General features: G+C 47.9%; 1 protein-coding gene across 3 annotated transcripts; it reads left to right on the plus strand.

Moving 5' to 3' along the window:
- Positions 1 to 448: 448 nt before the first annotated feature.
- SLC25A38 (solute carrier family 25 member 38) lies at positions 449 to 12,574 on the plus strand. 3 transcript variants are annotated; one of them, XM_025461232.3, is made up of 7 exons: positions 456 to 731; positions 5,337 to 5,458; positions 6,027 to 6,111; positions 7,010 to 7,189; positions 7,399 to 7,567; positions 9,310 to 9,476; positions 11,244 to 12,574. In XM_025461232.3, the coding sequence occupies exons 1-7, from the start codon at positions 678 to 680 to the stop codon at positions 11,364 to 11,366; spliced, it is 900 nt and encodes a 299-aa protein (XP_025317017.1). In that variant the 5' UTR covers positions 456 to 677; the 3' UTR covers positions 11,367 to 12,574. The 3 variants fall into 3 exon arrangements, with proteins under 3 accessions (XP_025317019.1, XP_025317017.1, XP_025317016.1); XM_025461231.3 differs by having other exon boundaries at positions 457 to 746; XM_025461234.3 differs by lacking the exon at positions 9,310 to 9,476 and having other exon boundaries at positions 449 to 746; positions 11,244 to 11,332.
- The last annotated feature ends 2,654 nt before the right edge of the window (positions 12,575 to 15,228 follow it).

Below are 15,228 nucleotides of genomic sequence, written 5' to 3' on the forward strand. Positions count from 1 at the left end.
GCGCCCCCTCTTTCTCTCTTAAAAAAAAAAAGAAAAAAGAAATGCAGTGTATGGCCAATTTACAGCACATGGCAAAGTCGTTTAACAGAAAAATATTCCACATTGCTTTAATTTTTAATACAAATTAACTACAATTAAAAATTCTGGTCGTCAGGTACACGAGCCACATTTGTAGGTCAACAGGCACAGATGACTACTTATGCTGGATTCGGAGTGCAAATGCGTTCAAATCCTTGCACCAGACCTGGCAGCCCCGGCCTGGTCTCGGCGCGCACGTCCGCTCAAGCCCCGGGCCAGGGGAGCCGCGCGCCCTGCCGTGCCGGACACCTTCGCCGGGTGGCACTGCAGCGAGCACCCTCCGCAGCGCCAGACCCGCCCCGGCCCCCGCCCCGGCCCCGGCCCCCGCCCCGGCCCCGGAAGCGAAATCGCGGGGCTGCGCGCGGTTCCTCCGCTCTCTCCGCCCCCGACGCAGCCCGCCGGATCCGGGCTCCAGGAGCGTGCCGCCGGGCAGGATGGGCCGGAGCGCCGAGCTGGTCTAGAGCCGGAGCAGGCGCAGGGGTGCCCCGCGGAGGGCGCCCCCCGCAGAGCCCGCGCGCGCTCGCCGCCTTCTCCCGCGGGCTGGCCGGCGCCGGGCCCGCGCTCCCGCCAACGGCCCCCGCAGCCCGGCCTCCCGTCCAATGTTGCAGAAGTCACGCCCGGCGCTGCTGCAGCCTCAGGATGTCGGGGACAAGGTGGAGACGCTTATGGTAACGTGCGCGGAAGGGACGCAGGGGTTCCGAAACGCCGGCTCGTGGAGCGAGATTCGAGGTGGCCGAGGGCCAGCGGCCCTCCGCTCCCCGGGCGCCTGCGGAACCGGGCGGGGACGTGGCGGGAGAGGGATGGGGGGCGAGGGAGGCGTTGCACCCCCCCCGGACAGACGAGCCGAGGTCTCGCCGCCGCGCTGGTGTCCCGGCAGTGAGCGGAGTTGCCGGGACCCGGGAGTGGCCGGGGTGTGCTCGTGCGACCCCGAGGGAGGTGCGAGCGCTCCCGGAAGTTGCCCTGAGTTGGATGCCTCATGGCGGGGGGGGGGGGGGGGGAGGGCGCTCGGGCGGGTATTTGGGCCGCCGCGAGGCCCAGTGGTGAGGCCAAGCCTAAAAAGCAGCGTGTGCCCCAGCGAGGTGAGTCGGGGCTGCGGGCGGCCTCTGCGTCTCCACCTCCCCGCGGGTGGGCCACTAGCGCGGCGGGGGGCGCCGCCAGGCCACGCCCCCTGAGCCCGGATTGGCTGCTGCGGTCGTGCCGCCAGGCCGCCATTGGTGGAGGCGGGGGCGGGGCGGGGCGGGCCGCGAATCGCCGCCGCGTTCGTGCCACCGTCGGGTTCCCGCCCGCAGGTCACAGCTGCGGGTCACAGGCGGGGTGTGTGGGGGTTAATCCTTGAAGAAGGCAGCGGCCGCGGCTCTGCTTTACATCTTTGGAAACGTGCTTGCCGTTTCTCTTTCTGGGTCCTCCGGCTGTGGCCTGGAGACTTGAATAGGGTTCAGTTTTTTATTTTTTTATTTTTATCTTTTAATTTTTATTTATTTATGATAGTCACAGAGAGAGAAAGAGAGAGAGACAGAGAAATAGGCAGAGGGAGAAGCAGGCTCCATGCACCGGGAGCCCGACGTGGGATTCGATCCCGGGTCTCCAGGATCGCGCCCTGGGCCAAAGGCAGGCGCCAAACCGCTGCGCCACCCGGGGATCCCGGGTTCAGTTTTTTAAAAGGAAGTCAGTCGCTCGTGCAACCTGTTTGTTAACTTACTGCTTTTGCCTACTGTGTAGTATTGGGTTTCTTACCCTCCTTCCTCAAAAAAACAAATTGTTACTCATCGGTTTTTTGTTTTTTGTTTTTTGTTTTTTTGTTACTCATCGTTTTTACCTTGAATAACTTTCGGCTATTTAGAAAAAAACATACCTTCAAAGGGTGTTCATGTGACAATATCGTAAGGCTATTCAAGATGAAGGGCACCGGGGTGGCTCAGTGGTTGAGCTCAGGTGATCCTGGGTCTGGGACTGAGTCCGCATCTGCCTCCCCACTGGGAGCCTGCCTCTCTCTGTGTCTCTCATGAATAAATAAATAAAATCTTGTTTTTAAAAAAGACTATTCAAAATGAAAAAAGTGTAAATTCTGGATTTGTTTCTGAAAACAATGGTATTACCTGTTGTGTGTGGGGGTTTTTGTTTTTTAACTAGTAGAGGTTTGTCTGTACAGCTGGTATGTATTTAGTATCTGCTCTGTCCTAATGCCTGGAAAATTACAAAGTTAAAAAAGTTAGAGGCTCTATTCATTCAACAAATATTTATTAAACCAATAATCTGCCCAATCATTAGGCTGTAAGGGTAAAGACCTAAAATAGTTCTGCAACCAGGGTGGTTAGGTGTGTGTGGAGTATGTGTGTCAACGACCACAGCCTTAAAAGACAAATCCCATACAATACCTATGAGAGAATTGGGTAAGCAGGGCAGAGAACTGCACCAAAGCTGCAACTACTTGTCATGCCCACAACCCAAGCAAAGGGCTGAAGGGAGCCTGGGGAGATGACCCTCTCCTGGGATGGGCCACGCAGGGCCCCCACTAAGCTTTAGCCTATGGAATTGTGCTCAATGGAGAGCCATCCTGCAGGTGATGGGATTCATTCATTTTTTACTCTTGGGCACCTACTGTGCACCAGGCTCCCTGGTCAGGGCTTGGAAGTACCATCATGAACAGGACAGCCAGTGGCCTCTTCTGTCCTAGACCCTAAGGGTACTGAGGAGCACTGAAGGCCAACAGGGCGATCAGAGGCTTTTTCACTGCAGGTGAAAGCTAAGCAGAGACCCCCAGGGATTAATCAGAGTGGGAGGAGCTGGGATGGGGTTTTTCAGAGCTAAGAGAAAGGCAAATTAGAACTGGCTGCACCCAGGCGGCCCCGGTGGCTCAGCAGTTAAGTGTCTGCCTTCGGCTCAGGGCATGATCCTGGAGTCCCGGGATCAAGTCCCACATTCGGGCTCCCTCCATGGAGCCTGCTTTTCCCTCTGTCTCTGCCTCTCCCTGTGTTCTCATGAATAAATAAAATCTTTAAAGAAACAAAAAGGGTAACAAGGGGCCACTTGATCCAGAAAGGACCTTGTAAGCCTACCAGTGGCCTCAAACTCTCCCTTAGGACACATTGGTCACTTCTGTAAGTTCCAGGTTCATCTGTAAAATGGGTTAAAATACCTCGCTTTTAAGTGTACACAGATACCTCACCCAGTGCTGCTCCAAGAGGTCAGGGGAGGGTAGGTTAGTAGTAGTGGAGGCTGCTGGGACAGATGGGTGTGGGCAGGCACTGGCAACACTGACAGTATATCAGCAGGACTGGGTCATGTAGCAGGAGGTACAGTGAGGAGTCTCACGTGTCTCCCAGACTTACCACTGGAATATCTTGTGGAGTGGAGGCAGGGCTGTGGTGAACTATTGACTGGGTTTCCATTTTGGAGCCAGAGTTGGAGATGCCTGGGGGCCTCCCAGGGAGAGGGGTGCTGGGCTGAACTGGCTGTGGGCGTGGTGCCCTGTGGTGTGGGTGAGGTGGCCCTGAGGGGCTGTGGCTAGGGGAGATAAGAGAAACCTCTGAGACAGGGACTGTAGCAGCCTGAAAAGCAGCCCAAAACAGAGGTGGGCCAGCTGTTTGAAATGCACTGGAACGGCCAAGTAAGGGAAGGTCTGGGACGGGCAAGGGGGCAAGGGGTCCGGGGATGGGCAGGTTCCTGATGAGCCGGAGGGGCAGCTTTAGCTGGATGGCAAGTGGTGGGGACTGAGGGATGACTAGCCAAGAGAGAGAAGAGGAGATGTAACATCAGGCTGGAAAGATAGGGGCTTTGATGCTTGCTGCCAGAAGATGCCACTTGGAAGGATGAGGCCGAGAAGCTCAGACTCACAGGAACAGAGCTTAGCCAAAGGAGCAGGACAGGGAATGGTGAGGTAGACACATTTTGCTTGGTTGTAGGTGTTGTATTATCAATTCTGTCACCCTTGGATACTTGCCAAGCCTTTTGAACAGAATTAGGAAGTTAGGACATCCAGTATTTATTACATGATTTTTTTTTTTTTTTTTTTTTTTTTTTAGTCTTTTAAGTGGTTCAAGTTCTAATTTGAGACTTGCTCGTTTGGTAGAAATGTGGAGTGATCTCTGTTCCCTTTTGTGAAACAAAAAAACCACAGTTTACGCACATTTTAGTTCTGGGTGGGTGGCTGTAAGGTGTATAACCGGAAACTTCATAGTGTCTTAGGACAACAGCGTACTGTGTGTTAAAGAATAATAGTGCAAGTGCCATTTAATGAGAAGATCTTTTTGGATGGAGTTTGCCAAATGTCTTATTTCGAGAAGAGGGCTTTTCTTTCCTGGTTGGATTTTTTTCTTTAAAGATTTTATTTATTTATTTGAGGGGGGCGGAGCATGAGCCAGGGGGAGGGGCAGAGGGAGAAGCGGACTCCTCACTGAGCAAGGAATCCGACACCTAGGACCCTGGAATCCTGACTTGAGCCTAAGACAGACGCCTAACCAACTGAGCCACTCAGGCACCCCCTGGTTGGATTTTTAAACGCACCTTTTCACAATTGTTTGTGATGGAGCTGATTCTGCAGCAAGCCGCGATGCCTCTAGCATGGTGGGCTCATGGAAGGACATTTAGTCTTTGCCCTTCTGAGTGGCGCCTCTCCATTAGCCAGGGTATACTACTGTCCTGGTTTAAAGGAGAGCCAGCAAACCCAGGGGTCAGGGGTAGCTGCTGGTCTACAGTGCCATCTGTGATCTGCTTAGGTCCCGGGGAGGGGCATGGGCATGAGAGAAAGGGAAAGCTTCAAGTTAATGAAATTGACAGGGTTTTACAGGAAGTGGTCCAGGTTTTACACTGAACCTGAGCTTATGGTTTCACTTCCTTTGTCTCACTCCTGTAAATATCTACAGGTTCTATTACCAAGAGAGCCCGGCAACCAATAGTTCAGACATTAGGTTCAGTTGATTTTACTTCTGTGAAGATAAGGTGATGGTCCATAACTTTTATTGTCGAGACAGAGAAGGAGCTGCAGTTGGTGGCCTAATTCACGGATGGACGTAGATGTGTTGTTCAGGAGGATACTCCTTGCTCATTCTCAAGATTAAGGGCAGAGAGATCCCTCTAGCAGGGAACTCTGTTCTCCACAGCATTCCAGCACTCTTCTTTCCTGGGTACACTTTTCCCTTCTCTGAAGTGGGAAGATAATACAGGTCGTCGCCAGGTAGTCTCTCGGGGTGGAGAAAGCAGCAGGGGCCATGAGGCCTGTGGCTGCAAAGTTGCTGATTCAGTGTTCTCTTGCCCTAAAGCTGCATCCGGTGATCAAGGCTTTCCTGTGTGGCTCCATCAGTGGGACCTGCTCCACACTCCTTTTCCAACCCCTGGATCTCCTCAAAACACGCCTGCAGACTCTCCAGCCCTCAGCCCATGGGTAATACCTGCTGTTCTCTCCATTTCTTTGAGGAACTGGTTTCAACAACTTCTCTCAGACACAAAGCATCTCAACTGTGTTAAGTCAACTCCCCTTCTGCGGGTTGCTTAAAGAGAAACCCAGGCCATGCCCAGCTTCTATTTGATATTTCTTATTAAGTAAATGGGCCCTCTGAAGACCCCTTCCTGGGATCTGCCTTGGGGACCTTGCATTTTACTGTGCTAGCTTGTAATGTCATAACTGTGCTGTCTGATATGAGTAGTATGGGTGGTCTTCTGGAAATAAGGCGAGTATTAGTGTTTCATTTATGCCCCGCATTGGGCTCAGCCCTGAGGGAAGTACATCAAATGCATGTGAAATGGGGGGTCATCCCATTGTTTGCAGTGTGAATGGGCAGATACACACGTCTGTGCCAAACCCTGCACATGTGGAAACTCAGTGATTCCCAGATGTGTTGTAGAGATTCTTGAGTGCTCTTAGGAAAGAAGTCTTTGGATGGGAAGTTCTTTTATGAGGACAAACTCTAAGGGATTTTTTTCTTTCTGGCCCCCATTTTGTCTGCTTTCAGATCCGGACGCATTGGGATGCTGGCTCTGCTCTTGAAGGTGGTTCGCACGGAGAGTATTCTGGGCCTTTGGAAAGGAATATCCCCTGTAAGCTGCCTTTTGGGTCTCCTCTTGCACCCTCTGCTTTAATAGCCCTTTCTGGGGTGGCTCAGCAGTTGAGCATCTGCCTTCTGCTCAGGGTGTGATCCCTGGGGCCCTGGGATCGAGTCCTGCACTGGGCTCCTCACTGGGAGCCTGCCTCTCCCTCCGCCTATGTCTCTGCCTCTCTCTGTGTGTCTCTCATGAATAAACAAATACAGTCTTTAAAAAAAAAAAAAGTAGCCCTTTCTCATACACCTCACATATCCTCCCAAGGAAGGATAGGTGAGCGTCAGAAGCAGGGGGAGGACTTGTGTGCTCTCCTGGTCTCTGTTGCTACTCACTCTTGCCAGAGGGCTTCTCCCTGTCTGTGTTGCCCTAGACGCAGCTTTTTGGAGCAGTGGCAGGTCTAGAGCAGGTGCAGCTGGTACCCCAGCTGCCAGCATATCCTTGCCCTTGCCCTTCGGTGCAAACAGGCCGAACCTGCGTTTCTTTACCTGTGGGCTCTTCCTGGCCCCAGGAACCTACTTTGCTGGGAGTGCCAGGGCGTGAATGCTCACCCCAGCCCACAGCAGCCCCTTCCCAATGGAAGATGACCGCTGATGTTTAAAAACCTCACTCTCCCTCCTCAACAGGAGGGGTAACTCTGAGGTGCCCTACGCTGATTCCCAGAGTTTCTCCAAAGGGATTCCATTGCCCAGGGCAGTCAGTAATGGGTCGGCAACCTGACCTTCACTGGCTGCCATCTCTCTTGCCTCACTGCCCCTTTCTCTTATGGATATTACCTCCACACCTTCAATCAAGTACTTGCGTGCAGATCTCCATCTTCTTTTGGTAAAACCCAGCTAAGACAGTATCTAAAAGCATGAGTCTCTGATTTCTTTCCTCCCTCTGACTTATTCTGCAGTCCATTGTGAGGTGTGTCCCTGGAATTGGCATCTACTTCGGCACTCTCTACTCCTTGAAGCAGTACTTCCTGCGAGGCCATCCCCCCACCGCCCTGGAGTCCGTCATCCTGGGAGTGGGCTCTCGCTCAGTTGCAGGGGTCTGCATGTCACCCATCACTGTGATCAAGACACGTTACGAGGTGAGTCTGACTGCTTCAGGCCTTCAGGGTGGATGAACAGAAGCACTGGGCTTTTGTCAAGGGGCCACTGAGGTCAACTCCAGATTTAGAATCTAAAAGAGACCAGACCCCATGTGCCCTGGTAATGCCATGTACCCTGAAGTCAGGTTGGTTCATTGTTCAAAACCAGGGCCGCTGTGAAAGCCACTGGTCTTATGCTTCTTTTGCAGAGTGGGAGGTATGGTTATGAGAGCATCTATACGGCCCTGAGGAGCATCTATCGCAGTGAGGGGCACCGGGGACTCTTCAGTGGCCTGACAGCAACACTCCTTCGTGACGCACCCTTTTCTGGAATCTACCTGATGTTCTACAACCAGACCAAAAATATCATGACCCATGGTATGGACAAAAGAAGGTCTGGTAGGGAAGAGATATCTCCAAGACCTCGTATCCTCACCACTTTCTCTGTGATATGAGACTCTTTATTCTTAGCATCTCCAGATTCTTCTTAGACTGTTAGGACCTAAGCCATGTCAGCCTTGTGTCAGGGTTGGGTGCTAGGCCACAGTAGTAGTGGTCATGACATACTTGGCCACTGACCTTTCGAGTTTATAGACTATTATAGCAGAGTACTGGTATTACACCCCACACTTCTTGAGTGGGGTGGGGTGGAATAAAACATGTTTTGCAGAAGTCCTGCAATAATACCTCGCAGATTTACCTGATCTTTAGAATGCTGGGTCCCACCCAGGGCCTCCTAAATCAGAAACTTTGGGGTAAGACCTGGGAGACTATTTTTCTCAAGAAACACTTGATCTGATTCTTATCAGACACGTTTGATAAAGTTAGCACCTCCCTTGCCGTGTTCCCAGTTGAAGTGATTCTGAGCCCTCTGTTTGGGTGGAAGGGTACCAAACCTCAGGCATTCTGACAGACCCATGCTGTCAGTAAGCTCATGTTGGTCATGACGGGGGTACGATCAGTGGGCAGCGAATGTCTAACTAAACAGAGCCTGGTCCTGATAGAAACATCCTGTGGAATGAACCTGCATTCAATAAGGTGTCCCTGGATAATCTGAGCAAGGAAATGCAGTCAAGGTTGTGGAGGTGGGAAAACTGGCATGCCACCATCACGACAGTGGTAATCAAGTAAGTTGGGGTGCTTTAGGAGTTCATTGCTCTGCCAAAGGCACCAGGAGGGATGACAGGTATGCAGGTCACAGCCTTATGTTGCCCTAGAAAGTTAGGGCAATAAGGGAGCTTGTATGTACATTTTTGACTTCCCTATATGTATAATTGTTTATTCCAATTCCATTTAAGAGTAAGTTGCAGGAGTGATGCCCCTTTACCCTTAAATACCTCCATGTGTGTTTCCTAAGAACAAAGAGATTCTCTGAGAACGATTTCCTCAAAATCAGGAAATTTATTTTTTTTAATTTTTTAAATTTTAATTTTTATTATTTTTTTAAATCAGTAAATTTAACACAGTTACAGTTCTTTTTTTTTTTTAATTTTTATTTATTTATGATAGTCACACAGAGAGAGAGAGAGAGAGAGGCAGAGACACAGGCAGAGGAAGAAGCAGGATCCATGCACCGGGAGCCCGACGTGGGATTTGATCCCGGGTCTCCAGGATCGCGCCCTGGGTCAAAGGCAGGCGCCAAACTGCTGCGCCACCCAGGGATCCCCAGTTACAGTTCTTTAGTCTCTAGCACCTATATCAGGAAGCTCATGACGTTGCTTGGACCCATTGTGGGCGAGGTTGACTTTTTGTCACTTGGACAAGATAGTGTCCCCACTGAAAACTCATTTTTTCTTTTGTAATTTGAAAGCGCCAGTGTGGGGGAACACTTTGAACCTGTATAAATCTGTATAAAACATCCTGTTGCTTTCACTTGAATGTTTGAACTTCAATCAGTGATTCTTGCCCAAATCAGTTATGGTGATGGTTGTAAAGACAAAATTTTAACTCCATCATTCCCATTCACACTTGGTTATAGCTTTAAATATCCACTCCTTAACCTTGTTTGAATCTAGACTCCTCTGACTTTGGGGAAGAATCTGTGGGCCACTTGGTATTGATATTTATGTGATGAATGTGAGATTCATTTGTAATTGAATGTCGCCTTTGTCCTGTTTCAGACCAGTTGGATGCAAACCTTATCCCTGTGGTAAATTTCAGCTGTGGGATCTTTGCTGGCATTCTGGCCTCCCTGGTAACTCAACCTGCGGATGTTATCAAAACTCATATGCAGCTCTCCCCAATGAAATTTCGGTGGATTGGCCAGGCAATGACACTCATTTTCAAAGTAAGGCTATGGAGTAAATATTGGTTCTTGTGGTTAAGGCGCTCCCTCTCCCTCCCTCTCTCTCTTTCTCTCTCTCTCTCTCTCTCTCTGTAGTTCATGTCTTTTAAATATTAAAATCAGCTGCAGAGCTTTAAAAAGTCCCCACTCCCAGGTCACAACCTGGGCTGCTTCTATCTGAAGGCCAGATCAGTAGCTTAAGTTCCCCAATGATTCCAAAGAATCACTGCTAAAAACATCTGGTTGGTTGTGGGTTGTTTTGGGTTTTTTGTTGTTGCAGGGTTTTTTTGGTGGTGGGTGGAGGGAACTGACTACATTAGGACAACCTGTGATACCTGTCAAACCTGGCAGATTGCTGGGCTCCACCCCAGACCTATGGAATCAGGCAATCTGGAAGGGCCTGGTCATCTGGTGATCAAGGACCAAGGAGGAACTAAAGTCAGAAAAAATCACAAACACATTATTTGGTTTCTAGAAATTTGCTCTAACACAAATGCACAAACGGTATTATTAAAGATTTTTTAAAAATAAAGATAGAAAGTACAGGAGACATAAAGTACACTCAAGCACCATTTTTTAAAAGAGTTTATTTATTTATTCATGAGAGTCTCAGAGAGAGGGGCAGAGACTTAGGCAGAGGGAGAAACAGGCTCCCTGTGGAGAACCTGATGTGGGACTCAACCCCAGGATCATGACCTTAGGAAAGGCAGACACTCGACTACTGATTCACCCAGGTGCCCCCACTTAAGCACCATTTAAAAGCCCTTGGGTTGGTCCCTTGGAAGCACACAGTTATCACATACCAGCTATTGTTGTTCAAGCTAAGTTTGTCCCTACATTTTTATATTTTTCTGTATGTAGCAGAGGAAACAACATGAGCCTACGCATGCTTTATCTGTCTCACCCTAGATATAAACAGATAGTTTGGAATCTGATCATAGTCTTCACTGCTTGGGTCGTCTGCTTTCTTATTCTCTATACCTAAAACCCTAAACTTGGAAAATAATATTCTTCAGTTATGTATGAAAATAGCAGGAATGATAACGGTTGGAATGAATAAATCAGTCCACATTATGAAGGAGGAATAAGAGGTGTTTTGTCTTTAATTCTTATATAGGACCACTAAGAGCATAAGATGCTCCCTCCAGGCACACAAATGGCCAAAAAGGCGCCCTTTTCTCTAGCTTGGTGCCAGAACCCAGGGTGTGGCATCCACACTGTGGCCTGGATCTTAGCTGCCTGTTGGGTCTTGGTGCTTACGTGAGCTATATAAGCTATCCAGCTGTATATGGCAATCCAGTATAAAGATTTTCAGCTGAGGGGGATCCCTGAGTGGCTCAGCGGTTTGGCGCCTGCCTTCGGCCCAGGGCATAATTCTGGAGTCCTGGGATTGGGTCCCACGTTGGGGTCCTTGCATGGAGCCTGCTTCTCTCTCTCTCTCTCTCTCTCTCTCTCTCTGTGTTCTCTCATGAATAAATAAATAAAATCTTTAAAAAAATAAAAAAAGATTTTCAGCTGAGAAATTGTCCTAGCTAAAGCAGGCCTAAAAAGATAGAGTTTAGTAAAACGTTATGCAAAAATGCTTTTATGCAAAAAAAATGTTTTTAGTTCATTGTCTCCTTAGATCCATTATTCCGTTTTGGTATCACCTATAAAAATCTAAAAACCTAGGCTCGAAAATGGGGTAACAGAGACCCTCACTCTCACGCTAGGTGTGTTCATTGTGTTGGTACTTGGCTTCTAGAGTATTGACGTTCGTTTTCCTCATAGGATTATGGGCTGCGTGGCTTCTTCCAAGGTGGCGTCCCCCGGGCCCTCCGCAGAGCTCTGATGGCAGCGATGGCATGGACCGTGTATGAGGAGATGATGGCCAAGATGGGACTGAAGTCCTGATCAAGAGGGACCAGGCAAAGATGGGCTCTGTTGCCCTGCCTGGCTCTTGCCAAGGGCTGCTTCATCTCACTGTCCTAGAGTAAGATGAAGTCCTATCTGGAAAGCCAGGCTGATGTATCCCCTTCATTCCCCAGTTTGAGTAGGGAAGAGATGGGCCTGACTCAAGCCTTCAGAATCTCCCCAAAGTGGAGTTACTGCCACATACAGCACACTGGGAAGTTAGAAGGGTTTGCGCATCCTGCCAGGCTACTCGATAAGGCATTTCTGGAAAGAGCTCTTTCAGGTGGCTCTGCCTCAGCCACCCACCTACACCAGGCTGCCTGTTTGGATCTGTTCTTGCACAAGGCTTCACACAGCCAGAGAAGCTGCAGCTGAAGAGCTCCAGTGGCGGAAGCCGGGTTGGTGGAGAGAGAGGGTCCTTGTCACCAGGCTTTAGTGTGTCTGGGATGCTGATAGGATGAGAAAGAAGAGATGTCATTACTTAATTGGTTACTAATCACCTCAGAGGCTCTGAAGAAGTGGGGACAGTGGCTTCTTAGCCTGTAAGTGTCCAGATGACATTCTTTTTGGTTTTGGCCTCTGCACTGTTTCAATTACAAGTTGTTCTGGCATTTTTCTGCAGCTAAAGTTCGCATAAGTAAAGTGGAGCACTTTATCATTGAAAACTGGAAAACCTAGTGTCTGTACTGTGTTTTAAAATAACCCAATAGTCTAAGGGGGCTGGCTCTTAACCTGTATAGGTCCTAAAAATCTAAACATTTTTTTTAAACAGCTTTATTTCACACATTGTACAATTCACTCATTTCAAATAAGCCATTCAGTGATTGTTAGTATTCATCACTATGAATCCATTTTAGAACACATTCATCCCCCAGTAAGATCTCAGATTTATAATTAATCCTCATTCTGAGCCCCAGCCCCCAACCACCATTGATCTGTTTTCTTCCATAATTTGCCTTTACTGGACAATTCGTATAAATGTAGTCCTACAATTTGTAACCTCTTGCATCTGGCTTCTTTCATATGGCATCATGTTTTTGAGGTTTATCCGTGTAGCATGTTTAACACTGTCCTTTTATTTGTTTATGGCCAAATAATACAGTATGCCTGTATGAGATTTTATTTTTCCATTCATGAGTTGATGATTATTTGAATTATTTCCACTCGGGGCTCTTATGAAAAATGCCACAATGAACATTTATGTACAAGTGTTAGTGTGGACCTATGTTTTCATTTCTCTCATGTAAATACATGCCTAGGAGTGGAACTGCCGGATCATGTGGAAACTATGTTGAACCATTTGAGAAACTAACGGACTGTGTACCATTCTACATTCCCACCAGCAGTGCAGAAGGGTCCTGGTTTCCCCCACATCCTCCTCAACACTTGTTATTGTATGTTTTGTTTATTATAGCCACCCTCGGGGGTTTCTAGGTGTTTCTATCCACTTGCCAACTTAGGAAAGAGCCATTACATTATCATGACAGCAGGAAGGGGAATTTTGGTCTGGTTAAGAATATAGGCTGTTCTAGATGGAAAGCTTGGTTCTCTACTTATTTAGACACACTTGTAACTGTTCACAGAAAGTGGGATAGTAATGATGAAGGTTAAAGGAGCAGATGTTTCTGGTACCCTGGGTTAGTTTCCTAGGGCTGTCACAACAAATTACCACAAATTGGGTAGCTGCTAGCGGAAATTTATTCTCAGTTTTAGAGACTAGGAGTCTGAAATCAAAATGTCAGCAGGGACATCTTTTCTCTCAAGGCTCTAGGGGAAGATAGCCCTGGTCTCTCCAGGCTTCTGGTGGTTGCTGACAATTTTTGGCATTCATCACTTCAATCTGCCTCCATCTCCACAAAGCGCCTGCACATCTGTCTCTATGTCCTAATTTCAAGGACACCAGTAAATGGATGAGGGCCCACCCTACTCTAGAATGACCTCAGTCTGATTACTTCTGCAAAGACCGTATTTCCAAATAAGGTCACATTTCCTAGGAGCTAGGGTGAGGGTTAGGACTCCCAGGGTATGCACAATTCAACCTCAGACACACATTAAGTTTATTTATTTTATTTATTTGTATTAAGTTTAATTACAAGTTTAAGTTTATACTTAAGGTTTAGGTTAAAGTGTCCTATTCAAAATAACAGAAGGAGGAGTCTAGGAGAGGACAGAGAGGATCCTAATCTCAGCTGCACTGAAGCCACCAGTGCTTGGTGACCTGCATGCATGAGGTCTCATGCCAGAGAAAGTAGAAGATTATGTAAGACTAGAAATGTTGCTGGGATAGGAATGGAGGGAAGGCCGGTCACCACAGGTGATGGATATAGGGGTTGCCTCCCAAAAACTTAGGCCCTGACCCTGATCTTGGGCCACGGGAGCCTCATGCCAGTGGGGGCCCTCCCAAGAGCCCCTGGCAGACCAGGGACAGAGATGAAGTCCAGAGGTATAGGCTTCACTCCAATCTATTCATCTTATACTTGGCCGGTGAATTTCAGTCACCAGAGTCACCTTACATGTTCATTTGTTCTTTCAGCGCAAAGAAATCATAATTTGGAGAAACAGTCTAATTTCCTCTAAACATGGAGTAAAACTGGAACTGCCCCTTTTAACCCTGATTCCAAAGGCAAGTGGCCCTGGATAGCTGCATTATCTCTGGCCCAGGAATTGGTTTTTCCTCTTCTGCAGTCTGTAACAACTATTAAAGTTTGAGTTTCAGCTGATTGGAAACACTGCCCAGTGCCTTTTTAAACTAATTTGTTCTTGGCTACCTCAGACTTAAAGCAAATTATTTAGAGGGAAAGCTTTGTAGGAAGGAAACACTTATTTGGCCACTTACAGGTAAGGCCTAGTAAAGCATGGGCCAAAAGAGGATAGAAGCAAAGCTTTCAAGATGTTATATTCAGTTTCCAAAAGTAAATTACAAAATATTTCAATCATAAAGAGTAGAGCAAATGGTATAGTGGCCCTTCATTCCCATTACTGAGAGATGAAACAATTATCAGGATTTTGCTACCCTTGTCTTTCCACTCTCCCCTTTATGAAGGCTTTAAAAAAAAAAAAGACTCCAGACACAGCACCATTTCACCCTTCCATAGTTCATCTCTAAAAACGTACACCTGTAAAAATAATGAACTTTCTTACATAACTACAATGTTATTATCCCACCTGGAAAACGTTAACAAATTTTTTGCATATTATCCAATACCCAGCCCATATTCACATTTCCAGTTGTCTCAAAACAGATTTTTTAGGGGTGCCTGGCTGGCTCCGTCCATCAAGTGAACCCACTAGTTCAAGCCCCACATTCAGTTTAGATGAAAGGGGATACAAAAGCAGAAGGAAATTAGATAAAATTAAGTGTCCTTATAACCTGCAGTCCATTGCCAAATGCTTGAGGCAGGCAGAGTATAATGTTACTCCAGGAAGCTCCCACCCATCTTCACGTTAATGCCTTGCTAGAGAGAAAAACAACCTTAATTTGACAATAGCAAGGCCATTAAGTTTCCAGTGATATTTAGCATATGAATATCCTTCTGGAATTCACCTTATCCATACTTCCCCTAACCCCAAAGTATTTATCAATAGCTCCTCACAATCCCAGAGCAGCAGCCACTGCTGCTCTTTCTGCCCAAGAGTCCTGTCCCCATGTTTTAATAAAGTCACCTTTTACACCAAAGACGTCTCAAAAATTCTTTCTTGGCCTTTGGCTTCGGACCCCACCAATATTCCAAAACTACATCATAAAGCTTACTTAAAAATAAGATCTTAGGGATGGCTGGGTTAAACCTCCAACTCTTGGTTTGGGCTCAGGTCCTGATCTTGGGGCTGTGGGATGGGGCCATCCTGGGCTCTGTGCTCAGCC

The sequence above is a fragment of the Canis lupus genome, chromosome 23 (genome assembly GCF_003254725.2).
Source record: "Canis lupus dingo isolate Sandy chromosome 23, ASM325472v2, whole genome shotgun sequence".
In the NCBI taxonomy this organism is placed as follows: Eukaryota; Metazoa; Chordata; class Mammalia; order Carnivora; family Canidae; genus Canis; species Canis lupus.

What these genes read in the sequence shown, in the direction of transcription:
- SLC25A38 (XM_025461231.3), top strand. Translation starts at nt 678, where the DNA reads ATGTTGCAGAAGTCACGCCCGGCGCTGCTGCAGCCTCAGGATGTCGGG. An exon ending in ACAAGGTGGAGACGCTTATG is followed by an intron (nt 747 to 5,336) that starts GTAACGTGCGCG and finishes CTTGCCCTAAAG; the next exon opens with CTGCATCCGGTGATCAAGGC. An exon ending in TGATCAAGACACGTTACGAG is followed by an intron (nt 7,190 to 7,398) that starts GTGAGTCTGACT and finishes CTTCTTTTGCAG; the next exon opens with AGTGGGAGGTATGGTTATGA.